The 20,949-nt window shown below is 28.8% G+C and overlaps 1 protein-coding gene across 2 annotated transcripts; it reads right to left on the minus strand.

The window, feature by feature from the left end:
• Positions 1–937: 937 nt before the first annotated feature.
• On the minus strand, positions 938–15,445 carry LOC130897905 (zinc finger protein 184-like). Of its 2 annotated transcripts, XM_057806859.1 has the most exons (13): positions 15,202–15,445; positions 14,960–15,134; positions 14,347–14,519; positions 13,784–14,063; positions 13,306–13,556; positions 12,983–13,256; positions 12,129–12,457; positions 9,642–9,905; positions 8,222–8,519; positions 7,350–7,443; positions 7,091–7,293; positions 6,625–6,884; positions 938–4,229 (listed from the first exon to the last, which is right to left on the minus strand). In XM_057806859.1, the coding sequence occupies exons 1-12, from the start codon at positions 15,340–15,342 to the stop codon at positions 6,646–6,648; spliced, it is 2,721 nt and encodes a 906-aa protein (XP_057662842.1). In that variant the 5' UTR covers positions 15,343–15,445; the 3' UTR covers positions 938–4,229; positions 6,625–6,645. The 2 variants fall into 2 exon arrangements, with proteins under 2 accessions (XP_057662842.1, XP_057662852.1); XM_057806869.1 differs by lacking the exon at positions 9,642–9,905.
• Between the last annotated feature and the right edge of the window lie 5,504 nt (positions 15,446–20,949).

The following is a 20,949-nucleotide window of genomic DNA, read 5'->3' on the forward strand; positions in this document are numbered from 1 at the left end:
TGCTCAGGACAGAAAGTATTGGTTAGGTTAGGTTAGTCGATTATTCAGAACGCCCTGGTTCTTAAAAGTTAAAGGAGAACAAGAAGAGTAAAACCATCAAATAGTTAGTTTAATTAAAAATGTAGAGTGTGTTTACATTTCCTATCTGCTTCTGATTTTTAAAAAACAAATTTTATGGTTTTTCCTTGTATTATCTCTAGGTCAGCGGGTCCAGTTATTTGGAAAGGATCCGCAGTTAGGGTACAAGTTAGGGCAAAATACAACATATATTTGAAGCAAAACTATCACCACTAGTCTTTAAATTACTTGTAGAGACGCCTATATACTCCAGAATGGCAAATAGACTCTTGATTTATTTTAATGTACCAAGCAAAAAGAAAACTGATAATTATAAATACCGTAACTCTTAATAATCCAAATCACAACTTATGTACTGAATCGCCGAATGTGACTCTAGTTCGTTTTGCCACTACTCGCAGCCCCGGGACAGCTAATTCAAACTTCACCACTGGTTACAAATATTTTGGATGAAGTAAAAATGCCCGTTGTTATTAAAAACATTTGCAAATTTCCAAATAATCAAAATTTAACCTCACATAGTAGCATAGCGCGCTTCCGTTGAACAAAATTGGGCTATATTATATCACCACTTCGGCATTATTATATATATATATATATATATATATATATATATATATATATATTTATATATATAGAGAGAGATTCTTCAAGTTGTAAGGATCATAAATTATTACAGACGGTGTTACCAGTCGCTACAATGAGGAGAATGATATTGTCACCTATAGTTGTAGCAGATTACGCTACGCCACGCCACTGACAACTAATGTTAATATTAAATATTTTCAACTTGGGCGGTTTTGTGTGAATAAAAAATGTTGTGGTTTTTCAATAAAGGCATATTTATTGACAAATAAAGTTATACAATAAAAAACCTTACTTTAATGCTTTGTATTATATAACTATTATCATATAACCATAATATTTACAGCTAATTAAAATCCATAGCATACCTTCATAAATCAATATAAATATATTTTCGCATAAAAAATTATCAATCACTTTTATTGAATATGATACTTAGTAATAACAATCGATGTGTATATCTGTATAATGGACAGATTATAAAATAAAGGAAATAAAATTCATCTGAATACTTGTATAAATGATTATAAATATGTTTTTATACATCATATAAAAAATTACACTAGTTTACACATTCTGACTTCTTTACGTACCCAACACAACTGTATCAATTAGTCAGTCGACATTTTTTAAATCTAGAAGTGATAACAGAAAAACTCTTACCATGTCACATTTTTTTCTCCAATCGTATCATGACATAAGTTTAATATTCGTCAATTACTCATCGGCGTCTAATATCTCATTTCAAATTTAATTTAAAAAGTAGAAAGTGCAAACAAAGTTCTGATCATTTTTGATATGTTTGTGAACAATTTACAATTTTAAAGAAGAGAAAACTCATCATAGATTCTTTAAATGTGCATATCTTCATTATTTTGGATTTCAATTGCGAACCCAGAAAACAAGTATGTACCAAATGAGTTTTGTGAAAGCGATTTGTTTTACTAATATGGTTAGTCGAAGAAAACTAATTTCTTCCATTTGGTTCACTAATGATATAGAGAAAACCTAGCAATTATGAAAATAAACTGTTACTACTGTGATACAAAGATAGTGAGATACAATATAAAAAATAAGGCAAGTATTGTTTATGCCGATGTTCCCTCTGTTACTAAACCAATTTTACATTTAAAATACCTTCCATCCAATTTGTCTCTGTAATTGGGTACTTGAATGATTTCAGAAAAAAAAATAGTTTTGGATACTTTATATATAAACAACTTTTATTATAATTTTTTTTAATCCTTTGTTTATAGAGAAAAAAATTATTAAAAATACAAAAATTTTGTAGGTAGTTTAAACATTTCAGTAAGGCCGCCATATTGCGTGACATCGTAGGTATAAAATAAACTCTGAACATATGTTACAAAATAAATTCGGCAGTTATTCTAAAATAAGCGTTAGATATTATAAAACTTTGATTAATCTGAAAAATGGTATAAAAATCGTGTTTCATGCCAGGATGGAGAAATTCTACTACCTGATAAAGTTTTTTATGATGCCAAGAAATCCGAATACACAAAAAAATGGTTTTAAAGTGTTGGTCGTTTTGACGATCCTGCGAGATGTAATTACTTCAGTTGCCAGGATCATTTTAATGTAATCAAGATTCAAATTTAACTTATTCCAATAATATTTTAGAGTAATTTATTTATTATACTTTCAATTTTTAACATGATTATGTAGTAATGTAAGAAATTAACTTATAATAGTTTTATTCACTTCATTCTTATATATAGAAAAATGTTTTATTTATATGTAACTAATAAATAAAAACAGAATTACAACAGCACACACTACGTTACCGGCAACGATAACTTCGTGATCATCAAGCAGACTGCGCAGTGTTTTTATTAACCTATGACGTCACAAATGAAAACCAATGAGAATCGTTTTCTTATGTAGTTGAAAATTTGAAATTTTTTCGATTCAATTAAATATTTAGATATTATTTTTTCACTTTTAATTAAATATTTTACTTTCCGATATTAAGAAATTATAATGTAAAAAAAATTAATAATTTTTAGAAAAATGTAAGTACCCTATATATGAGAAGATGACAATGTGTAAGAAAATATTCCACATTTATTTAATCATTCTGAATAAATGATCTATTAGATATTTACAAGTACCAAGATCTAAGTTAATACTTTTTGGATCTTGCTCACATCAGTGGAATTTATCGATTTATAATCCAAACATCATTATTCTACCTCCTTTACATGTTAAACTGAGACATCCATAAAGTTCTGAAAGATCAGTTTGAAAGCCTCGTATCTGCCAATCAAAAAGTTGGTATTGGTCATTCAACAAGTTTTGGGAAACGAAACAAGTGAAAATTGGGAAGATATGGCTGACATTGAAAATTTTTCAATAGATACGAGAGAATATGTCATTGAAGAATCATTTGCTGCTCAACAAACTTGGTATATAAAAACTGAAATTGACCAAAAAGTAATGAAAAGGGCAAAAATTGGTCATTTCGAAAATATTCTGTTATTATTCAGTTCAAGTTAACCTAATTTTATAAGAAAGTATTTCTAAAACCAGATGTTACAAAACCTTTTTATTATATTTTTTAGCTAAGTATTATATGAAAAAACAATAATTAAGAGCCTTTAGTTGGGGTATAGAAACCGCGTAAACTAGTGTTACCAAACATTTTCAATTAATTATACATAATTGAATTTATTAATAACAATTGATGTATATAGTAGTAGACAGATTATGAATAACATAAAATTCCAATTGAAATCTGAATATTCTTCAAAATTATGTTCTCATTATAAATTTTAGTGTAAATATTCTCACTCTTTGTAAATAATTGGAGCCCTTTTCCACCCAATTTTGTAAAAAGTCCTCACCTTTCAATTTCCATTACTTTATATATATTCCTTATGACGTTAGTACAAGACAAATGATCCTTTTTTCGGAAAAACTAAAGAATAAGAATTAACAACCAAATTACTGTCATATATAGGAATCAAATAAATGATATTTTCTTCGGTAATATTGCACATATGTAAAATGTATTAAGCATCTTAATCTGAACTGAAATTTCTAGTCAATCCACTACTATTTACTACATTCTCAGTTAACATATGTTAGTTCCACAAGGCTATGATATTGTAAAAAATTGTTAAAAAGACCATAATATCTAACATTTAAGCAACGTTATTAAAGATAATATTCAAATAGCATCAAATTATTATCATTAAGTATGTAGAGAGGTTGAAAATATTACAGCCTCCTGAAATAAACACATGTAACTAAGTACTCGTATCTCATTACGTTACAAATTAGAGATGTGCATTTAATCCATATATAAGAAACTATATAATTGAAAGACGAAAAGTGAAATATCAAGACAATTAGCGTCCCAGTAAGTTTTATAAAATTACACTGATACTGATCTATATGATTAGTACCTATTAGTCACTATTTTCTAATATATTACATAGTTAATATGTACGACGAGATTACTGTAAATATTCTTAAATATTAATAACAACTTTTCTTGTGAACCTAATTAGATGACCACATGGTATTTACAAAGGCAAGTGTATCTGAAACAAGAGAAAACAAAAAAGTCAGCTATAAATGGAATCCAAATAATTAGAGAAACAAAAATTCGGTGTAAATGGACAAAGTAGATTTTCTTTCTGTCTCTGAAGATAACTTGGTTATCTGATAGCTGGATAATTTTGTCCCCTACACTGTAATGACCAATTTTGAATTGATCAAATTTTAAATACATTGGGAACTAAATTTGTTTTGAAATGCATTCTTGTATTTTTGTTGATGTAATGCAATAGGACGTATAGATAAAGACAACCTAGATAAATACCATGCATGGTTTTTTTTAACAATTTCTCTAAGACACTCATGGATGGGGGATGTGAATTCGGCCAAATCAATTACATTCACCTATGGTGTCATAAAGGTCGTTTACTGGTAAATTCGGCTAAAAAGTGTCACAGGTACTTGAGTACAGTAGGCAGAGTAGGTATAAAAAAACAGGAAAGAGATAATGGTTTTCACTAAATATGTACACTCTAATTAACATTATAATACAGGGTTAGGTTTGGTTAGATTTCCTTCATTATTTTATAGCTGTACAAATTTTGTTTATTTGTATGATTTTATACATTTTTGAAAATTAGAGTTTACATATACCTATCTGACAGTTGTATGCTTTAATTTTCTTAATGAATTGAAATATTCTTGTAATATCTATTTTAGTTTTTATGTTTTAGAATAGCACCATAAAATCAAGCCAAATTTGTATGTAAAAATATTGCATCCCAAATTTCTCTGGCTGAATTTAACAAACAAATTATTGTGAAGATATAGCATGAATACCTGAAATTATTCAACTTTCCACTCCTATCGAATTGTAAGCGAAATTTGAAAATGCTATATAATTCTGAGTGTTTACAGTTTATTACTTATTTCAAAACCGGTTTGCTTTTTAAGTTATTTTAATAAAGCAAAATACTTCAATGCATTTAACAAGGTAAATTTTCATATGAGAATTGTGTATAAGAAAAAAAAACTGTCAATTCATGGAACAAGTAGAACTAGAGAACAGTCGATGTATTTTTAAGATCAATAGAGTACTTGCATGGTTTGAGAAAAAAATAGTTCTGGTTAGTGTATATACAACTTTTATTATATATTTTTTTCAATTCTTTGATCAATATTTATAGCGTAACGTCATAGGTATAAAATAAAAATTAAACATATGATACAAAGTAAATACAACGGTTATTCTAAAATAAGAATTATTATTAAACTTTGATTAAACTGAAAAATGGTATATAAATCGTGTTTTGTGCCAGGATGTAAAAATACCACGAGTTAAACATACGAATATATTACAACAAAAAATGGTATCCAAATGTTGGTCGTTTGACGAACCTGCGAGATGTAACTATGTTTGTTGCCAGGATCATTTTAATTTAATTAAGATTCAAATTCATCTTATAGTACCTTATTTCTTATATATAGAAAAATGTTTTATTTATACGTAACTAATAAATTGTATTATAACAGCACATGCTATGTTGCCAGCAATGATAACCTCGTGATCATCTAGCAGACAACTGCTCAATGTTTTTATTAAACCTATGACGTCACAACTGAAAACCAATGAGAATCGATTTCTTATGTAGTTAAAAATTTGAAATTTTTTCGATTTTCAATTAAATGTTCAGATATTATTTTTTCACTTTTAATTAAATATTCTACTCTCCGACTTTATTTCATATCACGAAATTATAAAATAAACAAAAAAATAAATAATTTTTAAATAAATGCAAGTACCCTATTCCTGTCAAAATATATGAGGAGTTGACAATGTAAAATCCATCGCAAATTTAATTCTTTTATAGGTAACTTGGTAGTCGGCAAATAGAAATGAAACAGCAAATTCCAAATTTTGAATGAATTTAAAATATATTTGGTACTATAAATATAAATTTGTAGATTTTTTATAGTGTTGGTAAGGCTTGGACACAAATTAAGTCCTCTTGGTGAAATCATCTATTTAAATTGACTTTGAAAAGGCTAAAGCAAGTAACATTCAATATTTCATGATTGTTTTGCTTTAAAATCTGAAAAATCTAACTTTCCATCTCACATTGTTTTATTTATAATTATTAGTTTCAAGATGATTATGCATTATTAATTGATAATTTGAATAATGCAATGACCAATAAATTGAATTAAAAAAAAAGATACATAATTTATCTATATAGATAGTGCAAGTATTTAATCTACTTGAGGGAAAAGAATCTTTTGTATTGTTACTTTCAATTTTGGTTGTAAAGACAGCTTTAGATTAGCTTTTCAATATAATCCTATTCTTTATCAGCATGTGACAAACAGTGTGGCCGTGCATTTTCATACATATTAAAGGTTGTCCTTACCTAACAAAATTATTGTAGGAAAAATACTTACTAATGACTATATTTCCTCTACTTATTCTCGAGTTAAATGATGGAGTTGCGCAACAGCCAATTGCGCATGGAGAGCGTTAGCATGAAGGGCATTGGCATGAAGGGCATTCGCATGTAGAGCATTCGCATGTAAGGCGTTAAACATGACATTGTCTGGAATTACAGGTTTTGGTAGCGGAATTGTGATCGGTGGTGGTTCATCCGGATTTTCTTGTTTATGAACTGGCTGTAATCGTCTTATGTTGCTTACCACATTCAGTCCTGAAAAATTAGGCATTATTTTAATGTATTGACACATTTCAATTAAAACTTGAATCGAAATAACAATTTATTTGAATTTTATTAATAGAAGTTGTAACAAAATATAAAATGCATATTCAATTCCAGACCTTTACACATTTACTGTAGATAATTATTAAAACTGACGCCAAATGGAAAATAAATTATCAAGTATTAAAATGACATACCATGGACAGTTCTCTTGTGTTGTGTTAACAAGTAGCCCATAAGGAAACTTTCTGTACATAATTCACATTGGAATCTCTCTCCGGTGTGGCGTCTTACATGAGCTTTCAGATCATTACCTTGAGCGAAAGCAGCATCGCAGTATGTACACTGGTATGGTTTTTCACCAGTGTGTGTTCTCATATGAACAGTGAGATTATATGCTCTAAAAAATATCCAGATAAGTGAATTAATAAGTAGTAATAGTAAGAAAAAATTTACCTTCCAAATCCTCTACCACAAATTGTACATAAATGAGTCTTTTCACCAGTATGGTACCTTTCATGTACAGTCAGATCTGTTGTTCTCGGGAAACCTAAAGAGATGTAAGAATATTTATAATAAAATATTTACAAGTAACAATAACAATAAAAACAATATTAGTTGTGATAATGACCGTTAAAACAGGTTTTATATATTTGGTTTAATGTATCATTTGCCTACATAATGATACATAGTATTATGATCACCAGCTGACGCTACTGCATTTATAACAGTTACGTTTGGAAAAAAGGGTAAAGAGTTTTTGACAGACAAAACATTTCAACTATGACAATTCTTCATTAAAGCCTACCAAACAAACAAACAATGATATTTGAAATGACATTTCAGATAGAGCTCACACTACATAGTACCTTTAGTATTAAATTTAAATGTAGCAGACATCATTTTTTTCATTAATTCATGCTTAAACTTTTTTAATAGACTTGAAACAGTGAACATTTTTTATACTCGAAAACATAGATTGGTTATACTGTATTTTAAAAATGATGCATACATAAGGTTTTTAGTTAAAAATTGGCGCTAGAAGCTTCTGCATGTTCCTATTCTGTAGAAGCATACTATTCCAATATAAACATTTTTTCACACACTGATAGTGAAGGAACTGTTGAAAGCACCAAATTCACAGTTTTCAATCAATTTTTGTTTAAATCTTAAATTTATATATGTTCTGAGGTTTACAACAACAGTAAATGCTTTGAATAATAATGATAAGTAAAACATGTTTTTGGACGACTATGTGGTTTTTTATTTGATATTAATTGGCAACTTCCTTATTTATTGTGTGTTAATTAATATTTTTGCATACTAACCTTTTCCACAATATTTGCATTTGAATGGTTTTTCTCCTCTATGCCGTCTCATGTGTATAACCAAATAATCATTTCTTATAAATCTTTGTCCACATTCTGAACAGAGGAACTTCTTGGAATGTTCATTGTGGAATTTCATGTGTTCAGTTAAATGAGATTTAGACAAGAACGTTTTTTCACACACTTTGCAAGAATATTCTTTAGTACCATTGTGACCAGCTACATGCACATCTTTATATTTCTCTGTAGTAAAGAATTTGTGACATAAAGGACATTCATATTTTTTCTCGCCCATTACCTACAAAGAAGACCATTGATTAAAAGAAAAACATATTGATATAGGATGCAATAATATCAATTCGCAATGAAAAGAATCTCAAAAGGTTTTTTCTCATGAAAATATTCAATTTTTCATATTTGTTTACAAGTTAGTTAGAAAATCTTGATCTGCAATTGTATAGCAAGATAAGAAAATAGTTATTATTCTTTATAAAAAAATTTCAAGTAATTCGAGAAATACATCAAAACAAATAAAATAATCAATTACTGTGAAATTATGTATACCTATTTCCAATTACAACAAAAGTGGAATAAAGTAGATTAGGAAAACAGTGGAATCCACACTCTTTTTAATGAATTGAAATTATCCTTTTATAAACATAAAACAATGTAAAATCGTATAAGATTCATCTAACGAACTAATATGCAATGTTGTCAAATGTTTCAAATGAAATGTTTTTCAAATAAAAAAAAATCGATTAAGGTGTAATTCCTATTATTTAAACTATTTTGAATTTAGACAACTGACAGCATTGCAACATATTTTTTAAATTCTTGTACAAATAAAAAAAATTCAGTTTATAACAAATTCAATTTGCTGTTGGTCGTATCTTAGTTGCTGTTACCAATTGTTCACGACCGTTAATATCTAACCTAAATAAATCATTAAAAAAAAACAAAGCAAATTTAGTTCCTTTAATTATATCAAAGCACATAATCCACAATTTTTTGAATCACTACTCCAAAATCCACTTAGTTACCATTTATCTTAAGAATGTCAATTGAAGAGCCAAATACATTGGTAATAATTAGATTTACGAAAGTATTATCCACAGGTTTATTGATGATACCAGATTTTCAAATTTAATAATGTCGACAGATATCAAAAGAGAATAGAAACTTGTTTTTATATTATAGTACTGAACATGTTACTATCAAATAAATGAACTAATATAATAAAAATTGTACTAAAGATTTCATAACAAACTGGTAGCAACAACTAACGACTTAACAATCTCAACTCCTTAGAGAATATACTAAAGTACATTTCTAATTATTTGACAAAGACCTTAAAATAACTAATAAATTTATACATTTAATGAAGGTTTGGTGAAAGACTCGAATCTTACTATTTACTTACACAAATTCTTTCTCCTATGCCATGTTTAGATGCTTTATGTTTGGCGAGGTGATCAGCTCTATTGAACTGTTTCTGACAGACCTCACATTCATAATCGTTGGTCCTTTCATGTAATTTTTGATGTTGTTTAAGATGATCGCGCCTGTTAAAACTCTTGGGACATGCGGTACAACGGAACGGTTTAATAGTTGAATGGGAAGTGATGTGTCTCTTTAGATGATTAATTCTAGAGAACGCTTTACTGCATACATTACATTTGTGTATCTAAAGATAAAAACCTTGTAAATGACTACTTAGTTCCAATTAGATGAAAAATATATAGTCTACTATTTACTGTACTTTACATAAGAATAAGGTTTATAATATTTCTTATAATTCAGGATATCTTCATGCTTCATTTTTGGCATAGCACATCTTATATAAACTTTATACGAAATATGTATGATTTGAAAATAAAAATCTATTTGAAATGAAGATAGACGGAACCGATTATTGATATAACTGGAAGTGCTCATTTAAACTCAGTGCAATGTAGAACCTCTATGAATGAACGATTTCAGATTTTACTTATATTCAAAACCCTTTGTGCCACACCCTGTTTGTATCTCAACGAATCAGAACAATGTTTTAATATTGTTATCGGAATATAAATTATAATATTCTAGTAATTAATAGAGTACTCTTATAGATGCTTCAATATCATAGTCCAAATTTCATTTTGCCTAATGTAAAGTGAAGTTTGTCCCGCATGTTTTTTCCTTTTTAACATGTTTCTCATGGCATATGATTTTATGAACTCCATTTATGAATTATATTCAAGTGATGAATGGAATACTCTTTTTCTATTCCATTGTTTAAATTCCATTTATCCTACTGGAAATTGAATGAAGTTTGTCTCTCAGGACTACTTTTTCTATTTTCTCCTGTTATTGATTTAAAAAATTCCAATACTGATGTTTAAGATTCATCTATGAGTTCTCTCAGGCAGCGAGCAATATCGGTGATAATTTTCATTTATAGTCAGAAAGATGTAGGGAATAATAGTTGTTGGGTTCTTGGAGGATATGGAAATGAGATGATAATACCAGGTTTCTGGATTAACAATTGGAATATAAATAGCGAAAACGATTTTTATGCTTCAAATTTGAAATATCGTAATATTTATGTGTGTTATACTAATCTTTCTATTTATAAATTCCAACTCCTTTATATCAATAATATTAGTGTCTATGGCTGCTGATATAGCAAAAGTTTTCTTTTGATTTAATAGAAAAAAGAATTTTTGTAATATTTCTTTTTCAATCACTTTGTAGAGAAAAAAAACGGACAGCACTTTTAATTATAGAATATTAATAAGAGACATAAGTGATACAATTAAAAAGTAGAAATTATCTTCATCAAATTTTCGCTACAGTCAAAATTATAAAGTTCTTTAAGCTAGGATGACTTAGCTGCTTGCTAAGGATTACATAACTATATGAACTTTTTGGAATCTCCTATATTTAGGATCATCTTTCTTTATGAATTATGGTCTGTGGTTTTCTAGTGCAAATCTATATTGTTAAAAATTTAGTTAAACAAACTTAATATTCTTTCAATAAAATGTATGTATATATGTATAAAACTGACAGTGCGATTATAATTGATTTTTCATAATTCTCGATTTCGCTAAAGGATTTAACATTAGAACAGGAGTCTGACATAAACAAAAATTACTCACCACTTGTTCTTTATTGCTGCCCCTTGCAAGATTCTAATACTGATTTCCTTCACAACTTCCTGGATAACTTAAGAATGGACTTAGTTGACACTCACGGTTTTTCTTAAGAATTTGCTGGCGAAAAATCCGACTGACGGCGCCACTTATATTTCACTCACAGGAAAGTTTATTTTTAAAAATCAACTTTATTTTCTAAACGTAAAAAAATTACTAATGAGATAGTTCAAGGATTTAAAATCAAGCTGTTTTCATCCAACTTGCCATTTAATATTTCACATCTTTCCATTAACAGGCACCAAGTAATGTTATTGCACTAAACATGATTGATAATGTGCTACATTAAGACCAAAACAATGGCAGGAAGAAAAAATGATACATATCAACATATCAACACAAATAAAACAAAAACTTGGAAACTGGTACAAGTAAAAAAACATTTAAGAATCTATGAAGATTTTTGTTGCTTATTAAATTTTATATGTTTAAAAAAGAAATTTTCAATTCAAGATAATGCAATTTATTTTGCAAGAGAACAATGATCAGTTTGTGACAAACTAAATTTGAATTTGATCACAATAATGATGAATTTAAACAACTTTTTTTATAAGTGATCATGGGATAGTACTAATTTGAAGTTGCGTAATATATAAATACTTAGGCTGTACTGAATCAAATTGAATATTCAGTATGAAATGAATCTGTTTAGCTCGAATTTAGATTTACCACTCAAGTAGTAGTAGTAGTAGTAATGCTTTAGACTTAATTACCTTGGCTCCTTCATGACTGATCTTTGCATGTCTGTCCAATTTACTCATAGTATTAAACATTTCATTACAAACTGGACATGGATAATCTCCATAATCATCTTCTTCCTCTTTTATAACCATATCTCTTTCTCTCATCAATGTTTTCTTATTTTTGGACCCGGGTTTGCGACCTCTTCTTGCTCCTCCTTCTTTCTTAATTGGTTTTGGAGGAGAATCAACACTTTTACGAGGTCTTCCTCGTCCACGTTTGACAGGTGGTGAAGCCTTCTTCTGAGGAACATAATCAGAATCATTACTTTCTTTATCAGAATCACCATCATCATCTGATCCTATAAATAATAAATAATTCTTGGAATGGAATCTCATATATGAAAAAGAGAATTTTTAGAAATGGTTCATATTCATAAGAAAGAAAAAGCTAAAAATTATAAAAAAGACCTAAATTATTCAAGTTAAATTTATAGCTCTTTTTAAAAATTCTTATTCAGCTACAAATAATTTAATTGATGACTGCCATCTATTTGAGATGTGAAAACTAAAGAAAAATTAATTTTGCATGTTTAAACAAATTTCTATTTTCATTATATTCTTATTTTAATAATCATTATGTCTATGATCTATTGATTAATATAAATACACAAATTGTCAGTGTCAATATCATATTTTGACTAAAAGAAGTCATAACGTCAAATTTTCATTTGTCTTTAAAACATTATAAAAGAAACTAATTTTAAATCAGAAGAGACCTAAAATCCAGAACATTTAGAAGCATAAATAATAATGTATATTACATGACTCATATAAATATCACAAAACTTGGGACTAATTATCTTATATTGTCAATTTATACTTACCATCACCTTCCACCTCAGCAATAACATTTTTGATATACTCCTCATCTTCATCAACAGCTGGTTTTTCTTCTTCAAGTTTAACATTTTTTTGGTCTTCACATTCATCATCAGCTCCAGAAACATCTTTATTATCTCTCTCCTCCCCACTTTCAATATCCTTTCTATCTTCATCAAATTCTTCATCTTCGTCACTATCATTATCAATATCTCCACCACCAATAGATCCATCACTGTGAATGCTTTCTTCTTCTTGATTTGAAATTTCAGCTGCGACCTTAACTCAGAATTATAAACTAGAACTAATAATGAGAATATATCATTACCTTTTCTTTATTATCTTCTGTCGTTTCAGTCACCTCTACTTGTGGTTCAAAGCATTCATCTACATCTGAATGATCAGAGAAATCAGCAGAAGGATCTTGATCAATTTGATAATAATGATCCTCAATATTATCGAGATTTTCAATGGTAGGCAACTTTGGAGTGGTAGAATCATGCATTTTTCTGTGAACCTCGAGGCTGTCTTCACGATTAAAGGCTTTATTGCAAATATCACATGGATATACAGTGTCACCTATTATAAAAAATGTCGTACTAAAGAGTGCTTCATGAAAGTACACATAAATATTCTGTACTACATACTGTAGTTAAAAAGTGGGGCCAAAAAAGATTATTACACAAAAGAATGACCTATGATAGAACTAAGAGACAGTAATGAGTGAACATCATTATAAATCTAATCAGTTTTTCTCAAGATTTGATTTTTTACAAACTACAATAATACAATGCCTAAATACTAACCTTTACATCTAGGTGCATGATTGTGTAAATGTTCAATCCGATTAAAACCCCTATTACAAGTTTTACACGAAAAAGGTTTCTCCCTTAAATGTGTTACCAAGTGACGTTTTAAATGTTCCATCCTTGTTAAAGTTTTACTGCAAATTCTGCAAACATGGACTTTTCTTCTGTTATGGGATTGTTCATGGCGTTGTAGGTGGTTAAGTCTTGTGTATTCTTTATCACACTGTTTACATTTGTACATACCACCTGTGTGAATACGTTTGTGGCATCGTAAACCCTATCAAGAAAAATTTCTGTGAAGACTATATAAATATATTCACACCATGGATACTGTTTACACGCAAGGAAATTGATTAAAAGGTAAATTATGAATAAATTCTGTTAGATTTTCGACTTAAATGTAATAATTTTGATACACTGATAATTATATACAAAATATATAAATTGATGTGGATAAGTAGTTAACTATTAAAAAACTGAAAATTGTTGGGTGGGATTAGATACAAAAGCAACACAATCCTAATAATTTTTAAAAATCACTGAACAATGAGTTTACTTACTTCCAAAGTTGTGAACATTTTTGCACATTCTCTACATGTAAGAAGCATTTGGTTGTTATCCATAAATTGAATATAGTCAGTTTCAAACTTTTGAGGAGGAGCAGTTTCTCCAGTAATTGACACATCTTTTGTAGCTGGTTCATTTAAAATACTATCGAGAGTGTTCAGAGATTCTAAAAAATGTTCCAAATTCTCAGAACTTTTTATTGATAGTATTACTCAATAAATTTTCTCCACAGAATAAAAAATGTATTATTTACAAAAATGATGTCTTTTTGTCTTTTCACCACAATTTTGATATTATTTTTGAAAAATTCACACTGAACTAATTACATATACAAAACAAACCATTAAATAAGTAAAAACAGTTTGCATAGTTCTGAAGTAGGCACCAATATAAAGAAGTACAAGATGAAAACAATGGTAACTTTTATTTGTTCCATTACCTGCTTTCCAAATTTACATTAGATTCTACTCAACTGCACGTACAGATGATTCATAAACAAATTAATATTCTCCATCAAATGAATTTTACATATACTAAATAAACATTCGAAAATTTTGAACTAGTAAATTAATGAATTATAATAAATGCTCAAAATTTTACACTTACCCATAAATTCCGAGTTTTGTAGTTCTTGTTTAATTTCATTTACTTTGAGATTTTTTGCGTACTCTCTTAAACCAACATCTACTTTTTCCACTTGTTTTTTGAAAAGAAAAGCGTTTTTTAATTGTTCTACACATATTTGACATATCAAAGTAGGTAAACCATCTCCACATATCACCTAACAAGAACAAACAATCGAAATATAATTTTGTAAATATTTTTATAGTAGGCGTTATTTATAATACCTGAACTGAAGCACAGGCCATTAGCATCTCGTCAATACGGGGACTCTGATGAGGATTTTCATATCCCTCGAAGAGCGATCGCATATGTGGACTAACACATTTGCAAGTTCTGCAAATCAGATTAAGATTTACATTCTCCATTTTAATCGAAGTTGTAATTAAATTAGATAATTTGTGATCAAAATCACTTCATTATATTTTTGACAAAACCCAAGCCAACTCAGTCGACAGCACTGGCAAAATTGACATTTCCCGTTTCCTTTTTATATCTCTGCTTTCAGCTTCGTAAGGCGGTATATTTAAAATTTCAATTTATATGTTTTGTTTTTATAAATATTGTGAATTTCAATATAAACGTTTATTGATTATATGTTATTTTGATACTTAGTAACCCAAATTTACTCAAAATGTATTCCTATCGTACTTAGTAAAAACTAAAATTTATACTGAATTCGACAGTGTCGGCACCTATATGTGGCAAGTGGGGAATTTAAGGTCCCCAAAGCTTAAGAATTGATGTTGGCGACCATGAACGAAGAAAAGACAATGTATATAGTTTTCTTTCCGTTTTAATAATGTAAAAAAGGAAGATAGAACGTATGTGGTATAACTATAAATTTCGTATCCATAGCAACAAAGCTAAAAATTTTCAAGATGTTTAAATAACTGTATTGTACAGGAAACACTGGAATGAATTATATATATATATATATTTTTAAATATATATATATATATATATATATATATATATATATATATATATATATATATATATATATATATATATATATATATATATATTATTCGATATTTACTGAAGTAGCTTATGATTATAATGCAACAATAAATAAAATAGTAAATACGTTCCTAATTTATGATTAATTAAATTTACAGGAGCCCATACTTATATACTCTATATTTTTTTTATTCAAAAATAGATTCCTAACTGACTAATATACATGGTGCGCTTCAGTAATGGTATAATTGCAAACGTTAGGATTCTCCTTAAGCAATATTTGTTCATGTTCTAATAAGAAAGGCTCATTACATCACCTCGGACTTAATAACAATTTATTTCGAGTAATTCATTTGTGATTATAGCTACACGGGTTCGTTGGTAAAGCCTCACAATTCATAAGTGTAAATTACATACAATAATGGCCCCAGATTTTGATAATTTGAAGAAAGGACGCTGAATTTTTTTTTTGATTTTGAATGGCGCCCAATCATATAGGACGTTACCTTTACATCTAGGAAAATTCCTGATTATTATTTTTTCTATCTAAAATGTACAATTGAGAATAAAATACAATTTGCCGAAATACTTGGCGTGTTAAATTTGACAAAAAAAAACAGATTTCAGAAGTATTTGATTTATTAACCCAAATATACATTGAATGAATTGATTACTGAATACAATGAGTAGATATAATGTACACAATGTTTTTGTTATGGTGAACAATCTCTAGCAGCTCAATCATATTATCGAGTTTTCACCTTATACGTTTTAGATGTTTTTATGGTTATTGTCCCATCCAGGAGGATCCTAAAAAACATTGCAACTACATTAATATGTATTCTATATTATTATATAAAAAAAATGAGTTTTGTAGGGATATAACATTAACAATCTTATTATTCATGATACAAAGTAGAACAAAACTTTCAACTTTGAAATATAATAGTTTATGGTATAGTAGATGTAAACAGTCCAGTTATAAAGAAAAAAAGTGGCTGGTGTGTCTATCTGGCAACTAGGTATAACATGGGATGATTAATAACTGGCATTCATGATCATACTTAATGGTCTATTCCACTGAATAATGTCTCCCAACTTCAACAAGCATTATGAGTGCTTCGTGATAGGATAATGAATGCGACCAAACAGTAAATTGTAGGACATCTAAATGCCTACAAAAAAGTAGCAAAATACATAACTATTTGTGAAAATTGTGATAATAAAAAAATATCAAATCAAGAGTGGGTTAATTAATATCATAACTGATAAATATTCTATCATGTCATGAGAAACTTAGATTAAGAAACTTTTTCTATAGTAGTAAAGTGTGGCTACATCAGGGTAAGATCACTAATAGAAAAAATCCATAGTAGTTCCTATTCTTAAGCAAAGTAAGCAACATTGTTCAGCAGCTTAACATACTACATTTGTTGTTGAACAATACTCTCTTTTTACATATTATGTTGTAAGTTGAAACTATAAATGTAATATTGCTTACAGTGGTCTGCCTGACTGTTAATTACCTTGATTGGCCCCTGTGTGTGAAGTGTGTTTGCCAAAGCTACCCTTTCTTTATTTTATGTATAAAAGACAATTTCACTGGATTAGATTGACTTGTATAACAGTGTGAATCTGTCCATAACAGTCTCTATAACTGATTAAATGGGCTGAAGTCTGAGTCATAAAAAACAGTTAACAGATAAGAGATTTTGTTAAAAATAAGGTAAATTCTTGAATCGAAAATGACCTGCTACAGCTTACCAAATCTACAGCAGCTTGTTCTAAAAGGTGGTTAGTTCAGATGGATTATTTATGGCCCTTAAAAAAATCTAGAAAATGGTAGTATAGGACTTTGAATAATTTCATGTGCATATCTTATTTTATAGAACATCTGTGACATTATTGATATGTATCTATATTGAATCACTCACCTAAAATTTTACCATTGAGAAGTTGCTTGGAGACAATACTAGTTCAATAGCCTAAATAACCTATTTTAGAGAAATGACTTTTTTCTTTTACTTTTTGATGACTACTTTTATTTATGTGAAAAAAATAAACCTGGTTAAATAGTTGAAGATATTTTATCAACATTGGAATAAACCTAACTAAAATTAAAATGTTTGTTGAGATTACAGAGTAATAGCAGAACAAAGGTTTTTGCCCTTGGAAATAGACAATCACAGTCAATGACCTTACTAATTCTAGATTTTTACTCATCTATGTTGCAAAGACATCAAAAAGCAGATAGTTTATAGTTGCTTTCCAATTTATTCAGCACTTTATGCACGAAACTCATGGGCTCGACGTGTATATAATCTTGAGCCCATGCTCATGAGCTTGGAACACAAATATCAATTGGTGTGCTTTGTATAAAGAGTCGAATTTTAAAACATAGCAAAAATTATTTGTTTATTATTTGCCGTGTCCGATACAAGATAACAACAACTAAAGAAATACTTCTTTATCACTATACTTTTTCCTATAGATTACCTTCAATAGTCTTCTTTATTGAGTAATAATGCGTCGTATTCTGAACTTGTTTCTGCAACCAATAATATAAGAGAAGATTGTTTTGAGTACTTCGGTCGTGGTTCCATTTCAAAAGCACAAATATAAATCTAAATAAATGCCCACATAACCTTAATTATACAGTTTGTGTTTAAACCAAAAAATTTGGAGCTTATGAAACTCAATCATTTATCAGCATATATCTTTAACTGATGCTTAAATGTCAATGTGAAAATACAATTGTGTTCAACCACGGTCTTACATGCAAATGGCACATATTCCACATCCACACTAATCAGAAAGTCGCACCAATTGTAGGCGGAGCCCGCCAAATTTAAACAGATAAGCAGAGTGTAAATTTTTCTAGTTTCAGATATATTTATAGTGAGCGGCATAAGAAATAAAAAAAATTTTAGCTGGTTGCTACTCCTTGCCAGGTGGTGTACATCAAAATTCTAAATTTTGAACAAAACTTCAATTGTTGGAGAGCTTTTCATTGAAATGAATAATGATACAATAAAATCTCATCTCAAGTTTTTAACTGGCCTGTTTAAGAAATTAATAAAAACTTGCCGAGTGTTGTTTTGGCATATTTATACTATGTGGATTCTAAAAAAATATATTCAAGTAATTAAAAAAATACATTATAATCCTTACAAACTAGCTTCTTATTTGGGTAATACGTTTGTTTATCTATTATTCTTTTTTAATGAGGTGGGTATACCCCCCAGTCAAAATTTTAAATATGCTCAATAAAATGATTAAAGTTCACGGCTTGCACATTTATTAGTTTTTAATTCAAATCTTCAATGGCTACAAATCACAAAATAAATGAATAGAATATTGAAACCATTCATGATTACTTCTAGTTTCTTTTCATTTGTGAGAGGCGATGTGTTATTGTAACATTATTCTTGAAATATTTAACATCTTGGTAGCGAATTAAAGTTTTTAAAAACTCATCTATTCTTAAATATTTTTCGTGGGTAAATTACAACACCTTGGACACATTAAATCACAAATTTCGTTGCAAGAAATTTAAAAAAATTTATCTCTTAATAAATTCGAGTATACCTTAAAAATGTGAGTTCATCTTGCTCTTCTAAATACTTATCCTCAGTTCCATAAATCTGTTAATATTCTCCTTCAATATGCTACTCATCATTGTCTTCATTTCCTTTCTTATTCCAATTCTAATATTATTTTGTGTTTTCACACACCTCTGTAAATTCAAACTTTTAGTAATATGCAACGTACAAAGTTATTTTCTAGGTTTTTATTGTTCGCACATAATCTTGGTTTATGCATCATAGTAGTATCTTTAAAGAAATTCTCCGCTTTGATTGATCTTCCTAGTGTAATTTGAAGAGCCCTTACTCCTCAATTCATTGTTATCACCCACAAGTGTTTCATTGTCACCTTAACTGACCACAATTGATAATGAGGCATACAATAATAAATAAAACATAATATTTCTTAAATGTTTCACTAATTCCCATTTGCCATTTCCATTAACTTGAACAATAAACCAAAAAGGACATTCCCTATAAATATGAATAATGCCTGCAACTTTTGCATTTCATTTTTGAGCAGCACTGGTATAACCTAAAACAGAATATTTATTTCTAAAAGAATAAAAAAAAACAATCATGTGCAAAAACGCCGTCGTCGGCGTTCGGATAAAGTCGGTATCAGCTGGGTAAGAGAATATGTGCCATTTAGCGTATGCTGTGATTGACGCACACGTGTATTTTGTACATGCGCACCTATATTACAGGCAAAATTAGTTGTTCATTTAAAAATGGCCGTCGTGGGGTAAGCAAATAATTTTGCCGTAAGCTTTTGTGTACAGATTTATTTATTTGCTTTGCGAAGTTATTTGATGGTTTTTAGACCTCATTATTTTCAATTTTACTATGAAATACCTTCTTAAAGAGTTGTTACTCAAAGAATTGCGAAATTTTCTCCACGAAAGTTGTTTTTGTTGGGTTTTTTCGACTAATCAGTGATATGCTTAGTGTAAGTGGTAAATAAAAAGCGGATTTTAACACACGATTCCAAATTTTTGGGTTGATCACATGCAAACTGGTGACAGCTGCTTCCAGTACCCATTGAAATTAAAGCCCGGCATAACTCTCTAACGTTTATTGGTTCGAAATCCATATGGTAGAAAAAACCTTTACTGTAAAAATCCAAAATGCACCTTCACGTTTTTAGTGAATTCTTATTCGTTTACATTATCACTGAACATATAACACTTAATAATTAGTCTTGCTGTTGGTTAAATGCAGCCATATGATTCCAAACCTGAATTTATATTGATTTAGACTTATTTCCAATATTACTTATCTTATTTGTTATTCAAATCTAGCTCTACATAAGTTTTAATGCCAGATAGCTTTAAACATAATAACGTCATGAAATTCATTTTTTTATGATTGGTTAAGAAGAGGATTACTACCAAACTTCTTTGTCTTCTTTATATGGTGAAATACCCT

This window comes from Diorhabda carinulata, chromosome 1, assembly GCF_026250575.1.
Source record: "Diorhabda carinulata isolate Delta chromosome 1, icDioCari1.1, whole genome shotgun sequence".
Lineage (NCBI taxonomy): Eukaryota > Metazoa > Arthropoda > Insecta > Coleoptera > Chrysomelidae > Diorhabda > Diorhabda carinulata.